The sequence below is a fragment of the Neopelma chrysocephalum genome, unplaced genomic scaffold (genome assembly GCF_003984885.1).
Source record: "Neopelma chrysocephalum unplaced genomic scaffold, ASM398488v2 Primary Assembly neopelma1_73, whole genome shotgun sequence".
Classification (NCBI taxonomy): domain Eukaryota; kingdom Metazoa; phylum Chordata; class Aves; order Passeriformes; family Pipridae; genus Neopelma; species Neopelma chrysocephalum.
In genome coordinates, this window is record NW_020897733.1 from 1,030,428 (window position 1) to 1,054,517 (window position 24,090).

Here is a 24,090-nt window from a genome sequence, read left to right on the forward strand (position 1 = left end):
ATCATCTCAGTAATACATTTATAAGATGACCCAAATACTCATCCTTAAAGAAAAGCTGAAACCAAAGCCTGAGTTCAAAAATCCACTCTCCCTTGGAAAGACTGGTTTTAACTTTGTTCCTTGGGAGGCTGCTGATTCATAACGAATACTGTATTGAACAAAGGAAGCTTTTACTTTTTATGTCCTTTCTATACTTTACTGCAGAACCTGTGAGACTTGTTAACAACAGTGTAATCAAGCTTAATGCAGAACTCTAGCCTTGCTGAGTTCTGGATGATTTTACGGATTTTCACAATTCTTGTTGTAAAAGCTCTGACTTATGAGGGAAGAATGGAGGGGTCAAAAATATAATAGTCCTTTTGTCATCCATTTGCTTAGTTGCTGTTTCCTATTTCATTTAAGGTTTTTTTAATGATAGGGTTTTAAAACTTTTAGCAAATGCTTTTGAGTTCTAAGAAATGGTCACAAAGTAGGTTTTCATGCAAAAGGGCCTGGGGCAGGGAGGTGATATATAAATATGAGGGGAAAAAAATTGTAATTGCTAGTCCTTAAAAGAATGACTCATCGCTGTGTGCCCGTCAGTGAGATGGCTCATGTCACCCATGTTTCTTTGAAGAGAGCTGCGGTTATGCAATATTAATGGCAAAAGGACATTTCAGGATGTCTAGATGATGTAAAGAGATTCTGCATCTTTCATCTCCTGTAATGCTGAGATCATCCTGAAAAACATCAACCTGGTTAGAAGACCCCGTATCCATAGGTGTGCTACTGATGATCTCGTGGGAACCAGTTCAGCAGTTTGCTGACAGAGGCCACAATATTTCAGAATTGCCAATTCAGACAACTCACAGTGCTCTAGGGACTTAGAGACAAGGTCATCTGAAGACACATCTCAGGAGTGTCTCCAGTATCCTGATGCAGAGTCGTAGATCTTCTTTTCTCTGATTAAGAAATTACTTTCCCAAACTAAATAAATGAATATTTCAGTTGTAAATAATGATGCAAGATCCTTTTCCAGCACAAACTTCAGTCAAGTAAACAGGAGATATGTATGAATTTGCTGCTGTTAGCTCCCACAAGATTTTTCAATTGCTACCACTTTCACCTTTTATAAAAGCAATCAGGAGAAAGTACAGACCTTTAAAGGCACCTTCAATGCCATGTTCATGAGGATGCTTCCTAAAATATAATTTAGCATTCTTGTTTGCATGGCACCTTTTCTGAATTGCAATGCCCTTCAGTTGCTGAATAGATGTAGGGTTTTGAAAGGAACACCGGGAGTGTGGCAACTTCATCTCCATTTCTGTTCAGCAGAACCCCTGAGATATCACTGTGGTCCAGTTGCTGCTGGGGTGGAGTTGCACAGCCTTTCCACCTCAGAGAAACGGGCAACATGAGAAACTCATGTTTTATTTTGTGATAGTACTGCTCCTTTATTAAAGATCAGACAGCAAAGAACTACTTATAAGAGAAATCATAAAGACCAGTTATTTTTAAACACGTGTGGTATTGATAGCAGCCATTCCTTCCCCACAGAAACTCAGCTTTATCCATATTGCCATTCTCCTTGTGCTCATCTTTGTTCTGTCCTTCTACCAGGTCTTTTCTTTGCTGCAGAAATTTGAATTCCTGCCTCAGGATGCTTCCAGTTTTGCTGTTGGTCGTTACTGCAGATATATGTTGCAGTGGGAACTGCCTGTGTAGTTAACAGCACCCCAAAAAGAGGAATGTAGAAGAGTCTGAATAGGTTGCTGTGAAGTATCATGACATCAGGCCCTTTAGAAAGAGCTTCTGTTTGGTTTTTGAAGCTTGTTAGTCTGCAATTTGGGCAAATAAGCTGATGCTGGGAAGGGCCTGTGAGGGGATTCAGATCCCAGGAATGGTGTGTGTAAGGGGGGATAAGTGCAGTTCCAGCCTTGGTGCCACAGGCTCTGCCTCTTTGGGAAGGTACAGCTGCAGGGTGTGTTACAATGGGAGATGGTTTAATGCATCCACTGCTGCCTTTTTTCCAGAGATACAGAGGAGAAAAGCAAAGTAACTACTCCCTCTCTACTTCATGTTATAGCAAATGAATGCTTTTAAATTTTTTTCACTAATTTAATTAAGAATCTAGGGTGGGGAGAGTGTTGCTAGACAGTAAAACCTGCCTTGCTAATTCAGACCCTCTTCTCATCTTTTATTAAAAGATCCTAAAACATTACAATTGTATGTAATTATGATAAAAAACTTTTGGAATTCATTCCTGCAATTCCAACAGGGTAATAAATAACTACAATTGACCAGTGGCTCTTCCTTAAAATACACTGAAAGAGGTCTTTGCCCTGAAATTATTGGTCTTCAGTAAAGTAAAATCTGCAGAATTGTACGTGCTGACTGTGTGAATACAAAAGGCCTTTAGCCTGTGTGCACTGGTTTAAATATTAACTTAAATAGTTGTAGCCAATAATGTTGACTGAAAGGTAGCTTTTCAGTGTGGACAAAGTAGGTACATTTAAGAGTTGTGGAAAACCTTTCCTGCCTGCAAGTGCAGCGACACCAACAGCTCTTGTAGCTTCTGTTCCTTAGAACAGAAAAGGAGTTTTGAGCTCCATGTTTTATTTTCTTACGATGATATTCAGTGATCCCCTGATGTTTAGGTGCTTATCCAAATTCCCCATGGACAGTCTAATGAGAATAATGTTATTTCTTCCTCTCAGGATGGTTGGAGAGTCAGTCCAAGGGGAACAGATTAGTGAACTGTGTTTGGAACTTTGGGACGGAACAGTATTTAACAGGAGAGTTTCTTGATTTCAAAGTGGGTTTTGGAGCAATTTTTTCTTAGATATAGATACAGAGAGAGGTATTGCAGCCAGTAATTTAGCAAGTGCCAGAGGACTTGGCAAAACAATAAATGTGGTGTGTGCCTGTTTTCTCCCATGCAGTGGTGTATGTAATTGAGGAATTCATTAGAATTTGATATGTAAAAATGAATATGAATGTGTTTAAATACACAACAAAGCCTGAATTTCTGTTAAGGTCACTTCAGAAGTGAAGTTTAAGGCAATCCTTAGGTTTTGTTTTAGTCTATGAGCTTGAATTAATATTGTCAGTGGACCTAATTTTAGGTAGCCTCTGACCACTTACACGACAGGCCAGAAAGTTTAAAGCTTCAAGTACTGGATTTATAGGATACAGTATTTCATGCTCTAAAGCCCCATGGAAATATTTCTGTTGGAAGAGGTTGGTTTTTGCCTTTCTAAGTCTCTCCTTATCTCACTTTCCTCTACCAACAGCAACAGTTTAAATAGATTCCTACCCACGTGGGAGGCTGAAACACAATCGCGTGGTGATTGTGCAGCTCTGGGGGATACCTGTAGGTAGTAATTTCCCTAATAAATGGTACCAGACGAGACAGAACTCAAACTCCCTCTGCAGAAGATTGGTTTGTTTTTCTGAACTGCACAGACAGATGTTGTTGTTCTACAAAATGTTGCCAGTAGTGTATCAGTATTTTTAGTTTGAGAAGCAGCCCCAAGGCTGTGTGTGAAGGTGTTTGCTGGTCCTGGAAGGAATGGCAGTTACAGTCAATGCCTTCCAAACACAGACCCAGCCCTTACCTTCCTATCTCAGAGAGGGATGTTTTGGGAAATCTCACAAAAGTTTTCATTGCTGTGGGAACACTGATCTCTTGAAGTCAAAATAAATTCCAAACTGTGCCCATGCCAGTCTTAGTGTGGATCATTCTTATTTCGCTTGTGTGTGGCTTTCATTTGTTTAACTCAAGCCTGGTTTTGATTTAAGTGGAGCTGAACAATGAAAAGCCATTTGTACTGGACTGGGAGTCCTGCTCAGCGACACAGTTGGAATCCATGCTCCACAGAATCTTAGGAAATTTTCCTAACTGTGGGTGCAGTTGTTCATTCTGCTGTACATCCATTTTTTCTACAGGCATGGGCCTAAAACTCCATTAAGATGATGGTTAGTGAGAACCATCCCGAGCAGTGATACAGTTTGAATGTTGCATCATACTTAATACATCACTAGTGCTCCTGCTTAGTTGCTCCTGAATCCCGTGGGGTCACTGTTACACAAAAGACTTGTGTAGCATTTAGAATCTCATATTCTGCAGGATTTGAAGGTGTGCAAAACCTGGAAATATTTAATCTTAGTGCTTAGGCAACTGAATATAGACAGCAATAACATCATCAGCTGCAAAAACATACTGGTTTTGGAATAAACTCAGTAGGCTCTTTTCAGTTTCTAACACTTTTATTTTCAGGCCCTTTGGGTTCATAATTACATCATCTGAGTATACAGATTTGATCTCTCTGGCGATTAGATATCCATGTGACGAAAGTTGGGGTTTAGGAGTGTTTGGTAATGAAATTCCATGTTAAAATTTGAGACTAACAAGTTCAATTCATTGCAAAGTTTCATTTTTCCTATTTATAAACAATGGTCAATTCCTAGGGAAACTCTTTGAAGCCACGACCAGCCACAAGAGACTCTTCCAACCACTTTTCCATGCTTAAATCATATACAAAGAAGGAAAAGATTAAAAAATAAAGTCTTAATATAAGCAAATAAGATAATTGAAGAAGTGGTAGAGCTTTGTAAATATGCCTTCTTTGTTTTTGACTGCCATGCAGTTAAAGTGAAATAAGTTGTCTCTGGAAAAACTGTTATAGCATTTTTTGTTTAATTTTGTGTTCACAAGGAAGTGCCACAGCAAATAACATGATACCTGTTAAACATCAACTATTCATTTTCTCATACAATGTTGGGAACTTTGGATTTAAATGGAAATAACATCTTGGTTGTGTGGGCATGAAAATAAAAATGTCCATCTACTAATGCTTTGTGTTTATGCACAGAATTCAAAAGCAACTGAAAACTTTCTGGCAATGGAATATCTTTTATGGCATTCCTGATCCCAGCACAGGTACTCTCCACAGAATTACTGTACCTTGGAAACAGGGGGGCTTAAAAATGCCCTGGAAAGGTGTGCCCAACCTTTATTTTATTTTGGTTTTAAATTTTTTTGGCATTTTGACTTTATCTCCATCCAGTTCCTTGGTATTCATGGTAATCTTGGTTTCCATGCTGGCATTTTGCCATGCTACAATACTTAGTAGCATGGAAATAAGAGTTTGAGGCTGAGTACTTGGGAATATTTCCTTTTCCTTATCATACGTTAGCAGAAATTTTGAAGGCTCCAGGCTTGAGTTCGTAGTGTGACAAATCTGTGATCGTTCAGTTGTTGCTTTGAACTAAATTAATGCTCTTAATTGAAGCCTCATTAGATATGGCAGCTGTTGAGTTGTGTGCAGATTGTAGCTGGTGACCAGGTGATTTTGTCGGCAGCAACATTGCTCACAGTGTCAGAGGAGACAGTAAACTTGGAGACAGAAGGACTTTTGCACCTCAACTGGTTTTCCTGCAGCCCAGGAATGAAGGAAGCTCCATGGTGTGGAGTGGAGGAACATCCCTGTGCCACTGCTGAGTTTACGTGGCTGTGAGGTGAACACCTCCCAAAAAGGTCATACCCGCTGCGGTGCCACCTCCTGAAACTCTGCAAAATGGTATTAACCACTGAAAGGTTCATGTTTTGGGTCTTATCATGTTAGAAATCTGTACCTTTTTTCTGGTAATGTACTAATAAAGCTGCTGATTTCTTGCAGGTGGGTGTACATGGCATTAGAATAGAATTCATCAACGAGAAAGGATCAAAGCGCACGGCCACCTACTTACCGGAGGTTGCAAAGGAGCAAGGTCATTGTTGCACTTTATTTCATATGATCTGGTGAAGAATTTAAACATACCTATAAATCTAAAATGCAATATTTGACCTTGCACTGATGTCAGATGATGGAGCAATACTTAATTGTAAGAAGACTCTTATATAAAATGCCAATTACATGCCTGTGTCAGTCCTCTGTAGGGATTCAGTAAACTGTAGCTATTTTTTGAGCCAGTCGTAAATGCAGCGTAGCTGTAGGAAAATAAAATATGGAGGGGTGATACGGTGCTCTCAGCCAGGCTAACAGTTGTTAAAAGCTGCCAATTTTTGTATAGTTGTTAGTCTGTGATATTAGGGACATGTAGAAGCTCTGCTAAGTGATGGGATGCCTGGGCAATTATCCTAACAGCTGATTTACTCCTGAATTCCCAAAGATCAAGTTGCTTTTCATTTGGGTACTTTTTGCAAGTACTTAACTCCTCTTAAAAACACTGACTTCCCAAGTTTTTTGATGGATGGAAGAGAATTATTTTCAATTTGAAAGTCCAAAGTAATGACGATGAAATTCCCTTCTAATAGAGGCACAGCCTTAAGTTTGTGAATTTAAAAAGCTAGAGTAGATTTTGTTGAAAAATCATCTTTTGGACCATCTTTTCGGCCGAGCAGCTCTGATTCAAAGGTTGATGGTGTGTTTCAGTCTGTCTCAATCTTTTACATTTTGCATTGCTGCTTTTTTTTTCCCCACTTTCCTTTTTATATTTTTATATTTGGTTGTCCTCAAAGGGTTTGGCTGATACCTTTACTGAGGATCATCTTTAATTGATAATTCTCTTTCCTAATAGTTGCTTAAAAGTCTAGAGTCGTTCCAGGCTTTTTTTTTAAATTTGGGGTGGGGGTGCAGGAGGAGGGATGTGTTTAAATTTCTAAATAATTTCAGTAGACCACACATTACAATCTGACTCTTTAAGTCTCCAAAACTACCCATTTGTATTTGGTATGTACCCAAAACTACTGGGGTTTTTTGAGTTTTCTAATGTAACAGTGTGACTAATGTATTGCATCTTTTGGAAACAGCATGTCTAACTGCTAGTTAAAATATTAGGCTTTTTAAAATCAACAAGTAGGAGTTTTGAATACCCTAAAGATTTTATTCAGAACAATGATTCTTTATTTTTAATCCATCATTTCTTCTATTACCTAGACACCTATAATGTAATATATATAGTTTTAAAACTACACATATCGCTGTAAATCTAAGTGATATTTATGAAGAAGTTCTGATCTCTGGAATTCTCTGCACATGTTCAACTAATAATTCTTTTCAATTTTACTTTATACCGAAATTTAATTTTCCATACTGCCATAGCCATTTATAGTGTATGAAGTGACTGTGATACGTGATCAGACCTGAACGTTTGGGAGAAGTTAAATTTTGTCTCTCACCCCCAGTCTCTGACACCTGGGTAGAGTGGCTTCACTTTTAGAATATTTCAACTATAAAATCATGTATAAAAAATGCATTTTGTTTGTAGAGTGAACTGTGTGTGTGAAGCAATCCTACATGTCATATTTCCTTCAGCTGTTCTAAAGTAGGGAAGAACGTTCTGGTCCATACCGAACGTCAGCAGGGCCTCTGTCCTTAACAGCACCACACCCCCTTCTGTGTTTTTGCAACATCTGTTCTTATTGCTGGATTTCTCACTAATTTTTGCTACTTTAAAATTCAACAGGATGGGACCACATTCAAACCATAGATTCCTTATTGAGGAAAGGAGGCTACAAAGCTCCGATTACTAATGAGTTCAGGAAAACAATAAAGCTAACCAGGTACGCACCGGGATACCGCACCTTAGTCCTGTTTTGTAATGCTGTGAGTGTTCATTCCTGGTAAGTGCTCCTGGCAGATGGTAACAGTAACCTTTCCTGTGTATATCATTAATGATCTCTTTGTTTGCACAAGAGCAGTTCGGACTTTGGAGGATCTCTATGCCTTGCACAGGGATTAGTGGCACTAAGCAAGAAGAGGCAGCTGTTCAGTACCAGGGCACGTATGAATTAGAGTACCTGCAGATTTCGTTTAGCTCTGCACGTTCTCAGCAGTGCTGTCCCAGTGTGTTCCTTGGCTGTAGTGGGTGGTCAGGGCTGTGGTTAGCAGGGATTACTTGCCCTTGTCAAGCTGCATTTGGGCAGATGGTGTGTGGTGGGGCTGCTGCTGTATGTCACAGAGGCCCCTTGGTACCCCCAATGCCCTGGATTCTCAGGGAAAGTTTTGAGTCTCTTTTATCCCCCGTGGAGTACAGGTTTCCCTGATCTTAAGGTGTGAGACATGCAAGCCATGTACTGCTTTGACAGCCAGTGTACCAGTGAAACTATGTCAGGGTATTCTCAGGAGTGAGGACAAGAATTTAATATTTTATTTCATACTAGTTTAGTTTGATTTTGCTAATTTAATAAAATGTGGTCTTGAGGACTTTGTGGGAGCCAAACTGTTTTAGAATTAGCAGCAGACACTCTGCCCATAATATTGTAGGTACATGGTGAAGGGTGGAGGATTGAATGTCTATGAGAATGGCTCTAAAGCTCTTTATTTGTATAAGCTTACAGTGTAAAATGACTGCTGAACATTAGTTACCTAGTTATGTGTGAGAAATAGTAATTTTTAAAATCTTACATTATAAGGAATTCTTGATCATTTGTACTCTTCAGGGAGATAAAGATTTTGTGTCTCAATGACTGTTCAGAATTCTGGATTCTTGTAGGAATCTAATTATTGTGGAGTAGCTCTGAGTAAGGAGAACATGCTATTCTGAAGGTAAAATTAGGGAGGAAGAATTTACAGAATCCAGCCACATTTCCAAATGCAGAACCCCAATTTCCTTTTAATTTATTTCAGCTGCACACCTTGTTATCTTCTGTTCAGAAAAAACAGAAGCTATCTGGAGATAGCTGAGGGCAAGAGCAACAGTGCTATAGTTCACCAATGACAATTTCTGTACACCTTAGTAAATAAGGAATATATTTTTCCAAGAAACAAAAATTCTATAATTCTTCTTGCTATGTGATTTTGTTTGGAGCAACAGCATGGGAGCACAAAACAAACAAAAACCACCCTAAAACTCTCCCCCCCCCAAAAAAAAAGAAACCACCAAAAAACATGTGTTCAGTGTATTTCAGTTCACAGCAATGAAACTGCTACCAAAATCAGTGGCCTGATAAGTGGAATGAACAAACTATAATTTTTGATGTTCAGAACAAGTATTTTTTTTGACTGTCTGTTGTACTGGCCTAAAACCTCAGCTTCTGCTGAGGCAGTAGTATTAAAACAGTAACTGTTTCCCAGCATTAAACAACCTGTTTGGGAACCTCATTCTAATAATTTATTGTCGTACACAAAAATATCTACTGGAAGAGTGGAATAAGGGCTTCTAACTTCTTTTTTAAGTCTGTAAATTAAAGTAAATGTCCTGTGTGTGAAGAAAGCTTTAGGCTGTCACTATCTTCCAGTTAATACCCAGCAATTATGGCCATGTTTTGAAAGAGAGAACTGAATAACAGTAGCACTGAAGGACTTGTACCAGTTGCAGGGGTCTGGAATGCAGAGGGACAGATTCTCTTCCATCTGCTGAGCTGTGCAGAGGTCCCGTGGTTGATTCTGAAGTGGGGGGACTCCACTCCCAGCCCAGCTCTCCCTCCGGGAGCTGCATTCCATCCCCCCAATTCCAGAACAGCTGCAGCTTATCCCCTCAGCAAGGCCCATGTTCCTTGTCAAACAATACTGATGCAAGTTTATCCAAATTATTTGATGCCAGGGCGTGGATTCTGCTTTTAGTTACAGAGAACTGGCCAGTGTTCTGGTGGGACCTCTCTCCATTATTTTTCAACCATCTTGGGAGTCAGGAGAGGTCCCGGTTGAGTGGAAGTTTGCACATGTTCCATTTTTAAGAAGGGTGGTTAGTACAATCATGGGTTTCTATTCCCTCTACATCAAGCATCACAACAGGCAACCATTTTTAACAGTTCTGTTTGCTTAAAATATTTTTTATGAGCACTTATGTTGTGATTTGTGATGTGATTCAGGAATGACCCTGACCATTATGGCAGTTCCCTCCCTGCCCTTGTGCAGCTGAAGTCAGTCCTACTCCCAGTATCAGAAGTATGGAGTTGTTATCACTAAACAGACCACCGGTGTAGCATTTCTAGTGCTACTTGCACCTTCCTGGTAACAGTTCCTGAATTGGCTTCTTTGCTCTTTTCCAGGTACCGCAGTGAGAAGATGACGATGAGCTACACAGAGTACCTTGCCCATCGTCAGCATCATCACTTCCAGAATGGTATTGGGCACCCCCTTCCACCATACAACCATTATTCCTGACACTGAGCCGCATGACCAGTCACTGGACCTCTCTGCAGACCTCTTCCCAGGAGACCCTGCCCCTTCTTGGTCTAGCTATCTCTATTACTGTACCATTTTATGATGATAGTTTCCGTTGCCATGTTGAGGCTCCTTAGTTGGTTCAGCTCATCATGGCAACGGGAGGGAAAACTGCGTTACTACAAAGATCCCATACTTTTTTATTATCTATTCACTGCAGATTTTTTTGCAGCATATACCCTTGGGTTTTTTATGAAAATTTAAATTTCTACTTCATTAACATTGAATTATATCAATCAAGGCTTTCTGTGACTGTGGATGGAAGGAAGAGTTTAAGGATTGCAGTTAGGGATGCTTTGCTTAGCAAAAAGGCATTCATGGCTTTTGCATTAATAGGTGTGACAGGGAATGAAACATATCAGATTCAGGTATTAAAGGAGACAATGAATTGCATTTTCATAACATTCTTAATAACGTGTGTACAACATCTCACCCTCACAGTAAAGATTCCACGTAGCTTTGTACATGATCTTGAGATCCAGCACAAACAGCCGGAATGCCAAGGCTGACACACAGAATGGGTTTTTTGGATGAAGAGAAGCGATTACGTGTACAATGAGAGGTGATGTTAACGTGGCAGCATTTTCAGAATCAAGTGGCCTAATTGGTAGGGCATGACATAATCCAGCAGGCTCCCAGATCCCTTTGTCTCCCATTCTGTGCTGGGAATCACGGGCAACTCAGCCCTGTCAAGACTCGTCATTATAATGCATTTGTAATGAGATGATGCCTTTCTGATGACTCAAATTAGGAGTGACATTTGTTTTCTAAAAACAGGTTGGTGAGTAGCAGATGTCATATTATGAAGAAAATGGATTTAGATTTTAGTGCCTTTGACTATAACATAACTATATACTTATATATGAAATTCATAGGAAACATATAGCAAATACTCCAGACGTTCTAGCAAACCCTGTTGAAGCTGCTATGACATCAGGGTTTTGGACTTTTTTTTTTCTTTAAAGTGAGATTAATTTTTTTTTTGGAAAAGAGAAATCCCAATTTTGTTCTTTCATCTGTACTTGAACTTGTTGAGTTTTTTCAAGTCATGAATAGTTCAATCAAGTTAACTATTGTTTAAGAAAAGAAAAAAAGACTGTTGTGAGAGAGCCAGGACAAGTATGCCATAATGTTACATGTTTTCATCTATTGCAGGAATAGTGCTTGAGAGCTGTAAGTACTGTGTAATAATTCTGATACCCCTCCACACGGTAGAAGAAAGAAAACCGATTGGAACTTTTTCCTGCTGTAAAAATAGGATTTAGTAAAAGGTATGTGTGGTATATTTGCAAGCCCAGTCGATGGCAGGAGCTCACTCCTTCCTCCTGTGCCTGCAGAACTCCCACTGCTGCCTGTTGCAGCTCAGTGCGTGTTCTAGGGGACAGCACAGGCCGTCTGTTACAGGAAAGACCTTTCTATTATGTGTTAGTAAACCACAGTAAGCAGAAATTCCAGTTATTTTGAATAATGAATGTTTGTAAATATATAGAGATATAAAATTCAAGTAGATGAAATCCATTAAAATTCAGTTGTTATTAAAAAAATTGGACTAACTGTAAAAATGTTTCAGTAGGGTTTCAAAACCAGATAAGGATAAATTATGCTCATCCCTTATGCGAGGTTAGCTCTGCCACTTAATTTCTATGGAGGTTCTTGTAGAAGGTCTTTGGTATTCCTTCATCCACAGCATTTACGTCCAAATATTACCATTTTCAGTTGCGATGCCTTAATTTGTAAGCGGAGGGCCTGAAATTTCAGGAGCCAAGAGATGCCAGCCAGAAGCTGCAAAAATTAGTAGATGTTTATACAGAGGCTATTTTGGATGATACTGTTGTCTTGTTTCTACTTGGGGATCACTTTTAGATGAATTAGTCTTCAAGTGGAAATGTGAACAAGTGGCTACCTGATAGAGTTGTGTTGGTTTTTTTTCTTGCCCTTATAGGGAACCTGAGCACAAACTGAATCATTCTGCTGCAAAAAAAAAAAGTCATCCAACCCCATCTTTATCTGTCATCTCGTTACAGCTCGCTCGTGCTTCTGCATGGGCTCATTGTTAGAAGTTTTTTAAAAAGATCTATTATATATAAAAATATATATGTATTGAAAGGTGCTAATCAACCTCAAGAAGGTCACGTGACTGGTCATGCGGATCTAAAATCATATCAGATTTTTTAAAAAATCTTCGATATATGCAGATGTTATACAGAATTTCTTACCAGTGTAATAATGATATACTGATGAATAAACAATCCTGCAGGATTTTAAGGACAAGGTCAGCAATACTTCCCACCATGGCTTGGGGGAGAAAAGGATAGTTTTGTCTCCTTTTTGTATACAGCATAATGCACAATGCATTTTTGTCTATCTCTTAGTAGCTGTTGCTTAAAAATATAGTTAAAGGGTGTTATACAAACTGTAAAGGTGTGCTTTTGAACCGAGCTCATGCCAGACCCTTCTGGACCAGAGTTTTGTATCACTAATTAAAAAACTGTTACAGAGTCTGTGGTCAATCAGATTGTATGATCTTTTTCTCAAAGATTGGAATAATCAGTCTACCTACAGTGTTTCTAGGGCACCTACCTCCTCAGCACGCGGTGCTGAAACTGCTGCAGATTGTTTCTGTGTAATTGTGGGTTTCTTTCAACCAAATGTGCAGCTCACTGTGACATGCACTGGCACAGAATAGGTCTGTTTGCTTAAAGCTGATCAACAATTGCTCTCACAAATGTCATTCCCTTGGAGTTATGTTTAAGTACCTTTTAGTTGTATTGTTGGGGTTAGTTACAGATTTGTTTTTCATTTGGGGTACTTTATAGAAGTTAAGGTACAACCAAGTAGCTTATATTTCACTGTTTGTTAAGTTGAAATGCTGATTTTTTTTTTTAATGAGCACTACTCAGTTTGCCTTATTCCATTAAGGAGATTGTTGGGGGTTTTTTTTCATTCTCTTGCTTAACGTTCCTAAAAACCCTGTTCTGTAAACTGAGATAGACAAACCAAACCGTAGACTTGACGTGAAGCTGTTACTTAGTGATGCTTCAAGTGGCCTTCCCGCTGCCGCCGCAGCTCTGACGCACCATCCCCGCGCTGCTGCTGCGGCAGGGAGGGCACAGCCCGGTCCTGACCTCAGAGACACTCTGGAGCCGAGGGGGGCACAGCCACTGGCACACCTGGCGTTTGTATACGGACCTCTACTTGTCTTCAAATGTGCGGGTTTTTAAAATTGTTGTCTGGAGTAGGTTACATCTCTTATGTGTGTTAGATCGAACCAAAGAAGCCTCCAGCCATGCCCAAATGCTGCTCCTAAAGCCTGCCTTCCAGTCCTTACAAAATCCCTGCAGGATTAAATGTGTTAACTTTTTTATTTTTGTACAGTTTCTAACTGATTTTTGCTAGTGATGTTAATTAAGTTTATTTGGGGAGTCTGAATATCTCCTCCATTTAAATAAACTGGTGACTTTCCTTTTATGTTAAAAAAAAAAAAAGTAAAAAAAAAAAAAGAGAAACCCAAAGTGTGCCTCTCAGATTTAAGGGTTTCTGGTTACATTTATTCTTAAGACCAGCAATGATTCTTTATATACAAAGATATGTTTTCCTCATTTTTTTATTACTGTTAAAGAAAAAAATAAAAAAGAAAAACCTCTTTCTTTGCTCTGGACCCAGTAATTGCGCTGGTACATAAACGCACTGAGAAAACAAACTTTTGTTTGAAACTTTTGTAACAACTTATGACTGTTTTTGTATATCAAAGTTGATTCTTTTCAAGATATTTGGATCTAGTTTCTAAGTTATTTTAGCGTTTTATATGTTACAAAAAAAAAAAAAAGAAATTACTTTAAATTGTTCACCAGCATCTTGAGTTATCTTCAATGCCATGGTGACACACAGTGGGCTTAGAGCTACCTGGAGTAGCTTGTAAGGCCTCACTCTTTTCCTTCCTTCCTTAGCAACTTGATTGATTACAATAATATCACAGATTACCTGAACCCCCTTCCTTTATAACTAGATCCTCCTTCCTTCCACATTTAATTGCTATTAGTGTGAAGAAACTGTTGAAATGGGCATTTAATATAAGTACGGCTTAAAAAGAGAAAAATGAGGAAAAAGAAAAAAAAATGCTAGAAGGTTATCTGTGGGTCTGTGAGATATGGCTGTGGAAAGATATTGTAGTAGTTTTAACACTATTGTTATTACCTTTTAAATCATTTACCCAATAAAATAAGGAAAAAGAATCACCATTTCTTTTTATGTCTCTCTGCTTAATTGTGTGGCTTGGTCAATGTTTTTATTTAAGCATTTGTACCTGGTGTTAATGTCAAAGGCTAATGGTGTTTAAGAAATATTTTTCTGGGATTCCCTGTCTTTCCTGCTGTAGGAGCAGACTGGGGACAGGTACCTGCAGCTTTCAGTCTAATTCAGAAGGGAGTCACTCAACACTCCAGGTTAAATCATTTATATTAGTTACATCAGTTATTATTTATATCAGTATATTTATTGGTATTTATATCAATTACCAGTTCAGTTTTATACTTTCTATGTTGAACTTTACACATGGAATTCTGTCCAGACCTGAGCTTCTTCCTGCGAGACAGGGAAGTGGTTTCAGTCTTTTCAAGCAAAACTTGCTCACAGAACCAGTTGTACTGGTGTAACCAGTACATGGCCTACACCACTTACAGACAGATCGGTCAGCACAATATTGTTGCAAAATGTGTATCAAAGAATCTCTGTCAAAGCCCCAGTCCAGCTGATGGCAAAGCAAAGTACCCAGAGAGGCAAAACCCCATTGGAGAACTTTGTTCCCTGAGCCAAATTCTTGGTGCACTGAGAGACTCTTTCTGCTGAGTCCTCTGTGGGATAATTCCTGAGACAAAGCATTCCATCTCCCTGGAACTCAGGTCTGATTTTAGAAGGGGTTTGTTTGCCTGTGCCTAATGCAATATTCATAGCTCTGCTGGCTGTAGATGTAAAGTCTTTGAAAACAAACCAGTGGGATCCATGTAACCTTTGGATGTTGAAGACTGATGCAGCCATTGCTCTACTTGCTCCCAAGCCTTGATTTCGACTCTGAAGGGAAACCTGCCCAAGTAAATAGCTTCCATTGCTGGTTTTATATCTCACAGCTTTGGTATCATTAATCTGAACTGCATAAAACCTTCCTAAAACCCTCAGGCCATTGAAATGTAGAGCTAGTTATCACTTCCTACCTCGAGTTTCCCACTCTTCTCACTACTTTAGCCAACTCTGCCGTTATCATGCTATTAAAAAAGTCAAACTAACAGTAGTATCGAGGCTGGTTCAGAGATGGAAACTTGCTTATTCTTACATATTTGGTGGTACTAAACAATGAAAGGCTGATTTCCAGTTAGTTATAGAGAGCTGTTGAGAATAATTAGCAGTGCCTGAAAAGGGAAATTGCTTTCTTGGTTCATCTCAGGCTGCTGTACAGCACCACACTGGATTTCTACTTAAAGCTGTTATATCAGGGTTTATACTGTTCCAGAGAAATTAAGCTGGATAATTGATTCTGTTCCCCAGCTGCCTGAAAAATTAAAACCTCTAAGATGCATATATAATTATACAGGTGGGCATATCCAGTGTGTTCTTTTTCCAGGAACAGTATTTGCCAGGAACCTCACACAAAGAAATAACCTGCTTGTCTGAGCTATACTGGGTGACAAGAATACATTTATCTAGATTGCAATAATATCAGTTACAGCCAGAAGCATTTCTGAAGTGCATTAAAACTACTTTGCCATCACCTCTGGTGTGGGGCTGTCCGAGTACAGTACTGCAGCTACTGCAGCAGCTTTCTGGACAAAGTTTTGAGCTGAAAACTTCTGTACATGTTCTCCCACCTTCTACTAAAGTGCCATGAAATGGGAACTATAAGACACTACCAAAGCTGGGGTAGGAACAGTGGAGGAAGTCTCATGGTACTGTAACACTCTTTCCTGAGCTCTTTACCTGAAAGACAAGGACAGGAAATATTTAAACAGTGATTAAAGGATTTATGTCCCACAGTGAGCTCTGCCAGCAAACTCAGGCTGTTGTTGACTGGCAGGTAGCAGGCACAGGTCATACTGAACTGCTTAAAACTTTCAGAAATCCCAGGAACCATTGTTCTCCCAGGAACTGCTGTGTGCAAATGGATGACATCAGGCAGTACAGACTCTTTTAGACAGGAACCTCTGTATTTTGTCCTGACTTATAATTGGCTAATATTTAGTGCCTCTGTGACTCTTGACTGTTAATGTTACAAACTGAAGTGGAAAGGCGATTTTGGTTTTCTTAACTAATTATAAAAAGTCTCAAGCAAGACAAACTCCAGGCCTGGCACAATTAGAATGATAACAAAACTGTCCAGTATCCATTAAAATGCATTTATTTGTTTTAATTCAAAGGTTTAACAACTATTTGCCCAATGATCTGTACTTAGGGCACAACAACAAAAAAAATCCCATCATCAGACCAAAATACAAAAACAAGTACACAAATTACCCCGTATTTGTAAAGTTACCTCATAACCAAGGTTTAGCACATTAAAAAGTTTACAAAATTCATAACACTCTTACAAATTATTCAGAACTAACAGCATATGTGGCAGTTGAGCCCATCCACGTCCACCCTTGCCCTTGCCAAACCATTCTGTGCCTGGATAACGCCGTGCTGGAACTTGAGGGTGGGGTAACCAGATCTGCAAGTTTCCAAAGACCCCTTTGTGGTCCAGCCCAGCTCCAGCTACCTGGCACAGCGTGGATGGGGAGAGCAGGGAATGCTCACTGGTCTGCCTGCTGCGTTCTCTGCAGCATTGGGATAATGACTCAGTAAATGCAGAAATAATTTAAAAAAGTACAAAATTGACCCTGAAGAAAAATAAAATTATTTATAAAACAGCTTGGCTTTGACTAAGTTACACCAACAGCTGCAAGACAGATTTACAGCAATATCACCTAGAGTACGAGATCACAAAATCAACTGATTCCTTATGAGTCTTGTCACCATAAAACTGAAAACATCAAAGCTGACCTGTCTGCCTACAGAAACCTTGCACCTCCTACCTGGGCTGACATGGGCCCTCTTCCTGGCTTTTGGCCTTTTCAGAGCTTTGTTAACAATTAGGACTAATTTAATTTCTAAGAATCCACCTCAAGTGAAACAATTGCAACACAAGAAAACAGCACAACTCTATTTTCCATTAGCTATGGATGCATAGAAAAACAAACGCTTCTGGTTTAGTTGCAAGACTTAGGACATAAAAGTACAGTCATTTAACAGTTGCAAATACCATTTCTGAAAGAAAAATACAATTGGGCTTTACAAAGTGATATCAAATATACATAAATATCAAAACCCTGATTGTGGTCAGAAACAGAAATTACAATTAGGTACTCTCTCACCTCAGGATTTGCAAATGCACTGACTTTTCCTGTCTCCTAAGTTCAGCAAGGCAGCAGCTGCTCAAGCACACGTAGGCTTTGCCTATAAGCAGCATTTTTGAACTGTAAGAAGCTGAACCAAAACCAGCTCCAGGTGCGTGTTTGTAGACTGGCTTTTCATCAGTTTATACATGCATGGTTCATTTTCACCCTTCAAAAGAAACAAGACGCAAATTCTCCTTTGGTGCTTAAATAGGAAGAAGCGAAAGGAATAGATAAAGCTCAGACACTGCTCAGCATCTGAGTCCTTGGAAAAATAGCACTGCAGGGGTCCTGGACAGCTAAAGCTGTGGCACAAGGCAGTGGGTGCAGAAATGTTACTGGCTCCCTTCTGTGCTTTGGAGGGCTGGATAAACCCATCAGTAAACAAGTTTATTAAAGTTAATAATGCTCCATTTATGGGTACATTTGGAGGGAAATGTAGCCACTCGGTGGCAGCAGGAGCAGTTTCCTTGCTCCTTGTTTCTTTTGAAGTGCCTACAGTACTAAAAATTAGAGGGCTCTGTTCAGACTCCTTAATACATACCAGTGTCTCTGTGAAGGCCAGGCAGCAGCACTGCTCAAGGATTTTTTTCTGGGATTGTGCCCAACTTGCTCTTGGACAGCAAATGAGCTCAGTTTGGGGTGAGATTTTACACTCAGCTTCAGCCGCGGGGAATAGCGGGTGTGACTGCACAGCCCAACTCCTGCCCCCAGCTATTGCCTGTGTTGCCATAACTGTGAGTGCCACCACAAAAGACTGGGCACATTTGGCCAGGAGGACCAGGACAACCCTTTCACTTGTACGTGGCACTGCAGCTCTGTAAAATCTCAGCACCAGGTACCGGGCAACAGCTTCAAGTTATCTTGACACAGATTGTGTGCGTAATACCCCAGCAGAGAAAGCAATTAGCTCCCAGGAGCAGCAGGAGAGTTTTGTTCTTTCATTTCCAGCATAAATAAGCATAAAAGCAACCAAAGAAATCATCTGTATAATGTAAGTGCCTATAAAAGAAACCTTTAGGGGAAAAGAAAAATCAGCCTCTGTGAGGGAAAACAACAAATACCTGCTACAGAGATGAAGCTTTCCCGTTCTTTCCCATATCCTGCATGCACATGGAACAAGCTCTGGCTGATGCACATTCCCAACAGATACCAGAGACAGATGAGGAATAAAGGGTAAAGCATGTGAAGTTCAGTGATGGTTTCTTCAAAAGTTTGTTGCTTTTCTGCTCCCATTCTGACCTGCCCCTCCCTTCAGTGGAGCCTCACTCTCAGCTGCGTGGATGCAGTTCCTTGTGGTGACTCACCATCACCAAACATGAAATATTAAGTTTTAAAAGCCTTCAAAAAGGGGCACAGGGAGGGAGGGAATAATTGTGACTTTTGGGCCTGTCACTACAGGAAAGACACTGGGGCTCTGCAGCATGTCCAAAACAAAGCAACAGAGCTGCTTAAGGGTCTGGAGCACAAGTCTGATGAGAGGCAGCTGAGGGAGCTCAGCCTGGAGAAAAGGAGGCTCAGAGTGGACTTTGTCACTAGCCAGGTGGGGGTCAGTCTCTTCTTCCGGGAAATAAGCAACATGACAAGAGGAAACAGACTCGAGTTACACCAGGGGAGGTTTAGATTGGATATTAGGAAAAATTTCTTCACCAAAAGGGTTGCCAAGCATTTAAACAAGCTGCCCAGGGAAGTGGTGGAGTCACCATCTCTGGAGGTATTTAACAGATGGGTAGATGTGGCACTTGGGGACATGGGTTAGTGGTGGGCTTGGCAGTGCTGGGTTAATTTGGACCAGCATAACAGGGAAAAGCACAAGTCAGCCCAGAGACCACCAGCCAGCTCTGATCCAGGGTGGGAAGGAGGGCAGCAGTGACCACTCAGTGGCTCTGCTGTCACAGCCAGTGGTGCAAGAGGTACAACTGCCCCAGGAATCCCTTCAGCCACACTGCCCAGGGATTTCCCTCATGTCAGCTCTGCCATTCCTCCTACTGAATTTTAAGTCAGCCAGAAGAGCTCACAAATTTTGCATTCCAAGCTAAGAGCCTGCACTGAGTGAGACACCTGAGCTCATTTAAATGCTCCTGCAGTTTTAATTGACCAGAGGCAGTCAATGGTGGCAAACAGCAGCTGGTTTATACTTGTTTGGAATGCCCTGAAGCATATGACTATAAATAGGAAATGCTATAGTTTAAAAAAGAAAAAAAAATAAAAGACTGCTACCTATAGAAATGTTTCTAGTAACTACAATATTCTGAGCGGAAAAAAAGGAAAGATTCTTCAAAAAACAGGAAAGATTTTTTTAAAAAACAAAAAACTTTAAGTTAAGCAAATAATAATGCTAAATAGTATTTGGCAAAATTTGGCTAAAATCATTCTATTGTAATACCAAATATTCCTTCTAAACAGAATCGAATCCAACATAAGGCATTTTGCCAAATTCTGAAGTAAAATAAACCATGATTGGTAGTTGACAGTAGCTACAGGTTGGGAAGAATTACTATTTTGCTCAGCACTGCACAGGGGATGGAGTATATTAATAAGGGACAGGCTTTAGCATCCAGCATTGGCATCTCCCAGCAATGTCCTGTGTTTCATCACAAAAGACTGAATCTGCTGAAACAACCAGCAAGAACTTCCATCCCTTCAGCAGCTCATCCAGTGGTCTTCCACAGATGGATTCAGGCCTTCAATGCCAACACATTCTTTCTTTATGCCCCGCTCCACAAATGCTTCAGGAAGATATTCCCAGCTTTCCTGAGGCAGCAGGGAGAGTCTGCAGTGGAATTCATCAGGTACCAACACTGACTGACAGTGAACTCTGTGTTAAATCAGGTGCTTGTCTTCTGAGTTGAATTCTAATTAAAAACACGAGGAGCCACACAGTCTGTGTAACTCACACCAGCTGTATATGCCTGAGGGATAGTTCAGGTATATGCTGCATGTTCTCAAATTGTAAGCATACATATATCTATTCTTTTGTATGTATGTACATATATATATATGTACACATACACAGGGCAAGGCATGGAAGAAAACCAGAAACTAGTCTGTAAATCAGAATGTGGGACAATATATTTCTGATTGAGGTGTACTTTTTTTAATCATACAGAATAAAAATATTTGAAGTAGCCACTTCTTCCCTCGCCAATGAAAATTTTTCTTTTTTAAGGAAAACAAACAGACAAAAAACCCAAAATCAACCACTTCTTGTTCTTACTTTTCCCTCCTGAGGTATAAATGACTGTACCCTAACTTCAGAACATCCCTTCAGGTGATCCAGCTGAAGGAGGTATGATGGTTTTGGTTTATCTTACAAGTCACAGCTTTGATAACACAATGAATCTATAAATTGCAACAAACTTCTGTGCAACAAAAACCTGCAGCCCCGAAACCCAGCAGCCTGTGAGAGACTCACAGTTCTGGAAGAACACACTCAGGATTTCCCATCTTTCTGCCCAACAGCTTCTCCTCTAGCCTTGCAAAATCTGAACAGGTACACACTTCACTGTTTATCATTCTGCCCATCTACATCCTGTTCTCCAAAAGACATGGTGACAGATTTATTCCTACCAGTAAACTGGAACATGTTCTTTTCAGTAGAGGCCTGCACTGATTTGACATTCCTGTTTGTACCTGTATTTTGAAATCGGTACACAAAATGTAAAAGAGCTGTAGGGAGAGAACAGTTTCAATTTGTTCCTTTTTTAACCAGTCTGCTCAGCGAGGAGCAGTGTAGACAGAGCAGGAATGTTTCAAAAGCTACTAAGTAAAAAAAAAAAAAAAAAAAAAAAAAAAAGAGAACTCTGATCTTTACAATGGACTTTGTATCTCCACTCCTCCAATTTAAGCTAAGTGAAAAAAAATTTTGTTCAAAGTCTGGACCGAAGAGTGGATGCAATATCTTATCATGGCTTATACATAACATGGTCTTTTGAAATTATTTCAACATGATTTTTTTCCATTCACCCAAATAAAAGCATCTCCAAAGCATCAAGATATGATGGGACTTCACTAGATGGATATTTATCCACAGCAACTTAAGAATTAAGTAGCTGATTTAAAAAAACAAACCAAAAAAGAAAGTATTGTTTGAATGAGTTATTGTTCCCCAACATTTTCAACCAGCTTAAAGAAAGTACAGTAGAACCTCACTCCTTTGCACTTACAACTGGGAGATTAACATTGTTTCCTGTGGCTGTTTTGGAATATTCAGGTTCTAAGAGTTAATCCAGGATGATGTGGTTCAACATGTGTTTGTTCACATCAGTGGAGTGCTGCAATGCAGCATTATTTCCTACCCATGATATAACTGTACTTCTATTTAATGGAAAATAAGTCAAAACAAGGTAGCACTGCCACTCTCTTGGCTGGAATGTGGACAGGTCCTGGCCTAATTTGAAATGGTGGCTTAGCAAGATTCTACTGTAATCTATACAAAATGTATAAAACACAAACCTTTCCCAGAATAAGGCCACTAATTTTGCCATTGGCAATAGGCAGTGAGAAACAGTAGGTAAAAAAACCCCTCACTTGATTACAAAGGTGTTTCTGAGGCAATAAACTGTGGGGAGAAGTATAAAGCCGTTGTCCTCTCATCCCTCCTCCTGGTGTTCCAGTATAGGTGTCTCTGCTTCCTGCACGTGCGACTCCACGGGGAGAGATTTCAGTCTATTTTCTTAGCTGGGAGTCTGAGCAAGTCCATGCTACATTTAAAGATGGGGACAGCACTGTAAAACAGCAGGATTACAAGCTTCCCGTGGGTCATGGTCATGAGTGTCTGATGTCCACATGCCCAGATTCGATACCAGGGCCCGTAAAAAGGATCTGAGACGGCCGGGCACAACATGTTGTTCAAATTCACTTCTGTAACCTGAGAAAGTGACAACAAATTGATAAATTAAACAATATTTTTGCTTTGCAGCGATTCAGACACCTAAACTGGTAATTTTGAAATTACCATAATAACAGAAAAATGCTTAGGTGACGCTTTTGCTCGACACAAATAGGGCAGCATCCAGAAATAAAGTAGATCCAAATTTCATTGTGCATTTAATAGATGGATTTGTGCAGGTACATAACCAATCTATGAAATATTTTACCGATACTTGTGAGACATGAGATGCAAATGCTCGTTAGAACATGCAATTTGCATACAAGCAGCCTTATCAAAAATTTGCATTGCAAGTTCTTATCCGTGTGGATCTGGACACTGTGAAACAAAGTAGTCAGTGGTTTTACTTTGGATGTACTTGCAAACCACCCATTTATTAACCTGTGTTTACTTACCAGTCCCAGAATCTGCAAGATGCTAAAGTGATACACAAACATAAACCCCGTGGATAAAAGAGCCCACCAGAAATTGCAGAGTGGCTCTGGAGTGTAGATACCTTGAAAAGAAAGGAACACATTAGTATTCAGCTGCATTGCTGTGTCCATCAAACACTCAACAATAATCCTCTCTCTCCTGCTCTGTGCATGTCAGGGCATCTGGCTTGAGCTGATAACCTACTCAATACCATCACAGTAATTAATATTTGAGAGCTTTAATTCTTACCTGGAGCATCCTGAACAGCTTCTTCCCTCCTTCTGGTCCAGCAGTAAAAATATGCAATATGTTATCTCATTACATTTACCTATTTTCCACCAACACCATTAATTTTTACCTCAATCTTCCTTCTACCACAGAAGTGCAACATGATTTTAAGACACAGTGTACAATGAGTCTTCAAAATCAGGTTATTTATACTTAAACACCTGCTTCTTGCAGGGACTATGACTTCAGCGTGCACAGAACTGACTTAGGCAGCAGCAGGTCCTGCTCAGCACTGTATTAGAGCATAGCATTGCTATTTCCTAATTTTATGGTTGTTTAATAACTATCAAAAAGGAACTTGCACCAATAATGCCAAGGAACAGAAAAGCTGTATAAAGTCAATCCATCAATGAGAGGCTGTGCTTTTAAATGAAAACTGCTGGGGAGATATTTTCAGATATACACTACAAACAGTGGTAGTATACCTACACTAGAATCAGTAGATATCACAGATACTGTAAAATACTTTTTCCCTTCAAAGGAAGTAGCAGATACCATGTTATTCCCACCTTTCTCTCTCCTCCTGAAAGCAGGTTTTGTCTATTTACTGACAAAACACAATGTTCCCTGATCTAGAATGTACCAAGGAAATCAGATCTAATAAAAGTACCCACAGATACATTACTATTTTGGGAATTAAATATTCAAATTTCATACAGTGAGAACAAAACCAGTTTAGAGAGTTCTTAAGACTCTTACTAGCAGCCATGAAAGTTTTAGTGTAAGATATGTGGAAAAAATAATATTTTCCTTATGACTTTAATAACTTCAACCTCAGAACACAAAAGAAAGATGCACAATGTCATACTGCTCAGCTGCTGTAAGAGTTCCAGAGGATTATAAAAATACACTGGCAATTTTTATCTGCCTTTATCTGCTCTCTGATCCATTAGATATTATTAAACATTAGGATGTGTATCCAGTA

The 24,090-nt window shown here is 39.7% G+C and overlaps 2 protein-coding genes across 3 annotated transcripts in view; one reads left to right on the top strand and one right to left on the bottom strand.

Annotated features, from left to right (window-relative positions):
* The window catches only part of AMMECR1 (Alport syndrome, mental retardation, midface hypoplasia and elliptocytosis chromosomal region gene 1), a 71,190-nt gene extending 56,804 nt beyond the window's left edge, over positions 1–14,386 (top strand). Inside the window, exons 4-6 of one of the 2 annotated variants that reach the window (XM_027687111.1) lie at positions 5,661–5,751; positions 7,450–7,606; positions 9,977–14,386. In XM_027687111.1, the coding sequence (XP_027542912.1) occupies positions 5,661–5,751; positions 7,450–7,606; positions 9,977–10,091 (363 nt within the window). In that variant the 3' untranslated portion in view covers positions 10,092–14,386. The remainder of the gene's footprint in view (positions 1–5,660; positions 5,752–7,449; positions 7,607–9,976) is intronic. The other variant, XM_027687112.1, reaches the window with a different exon arrangement.
* Positions 14,387–19,363: 4,977 nt separating this feature from the next.
* Positions 19,364–24,090, bottom strand: part of TMEM164 (transmembrane protein 164) — a 33,442-nt gene continuing 28,715 nt past the window's right edge. The window contains exons 6-7 of the mRNA XM_027687073.1: positions 22,859–22,959; positions 19,364–22,442 (exon numbers count right to left, since the gene is read on the bottom strand). Of these exons, the coding sequence (XP_027542874.1) occupies positions 22,236–22,442; positions 22,859–22,959 (308 nt within the window). The 3' untranslated portion in view covers positions 19,364–22,235. The remainder of the gene's footprint in view (positions 22,443–22,858; positions 22,960–24,090) is intronic.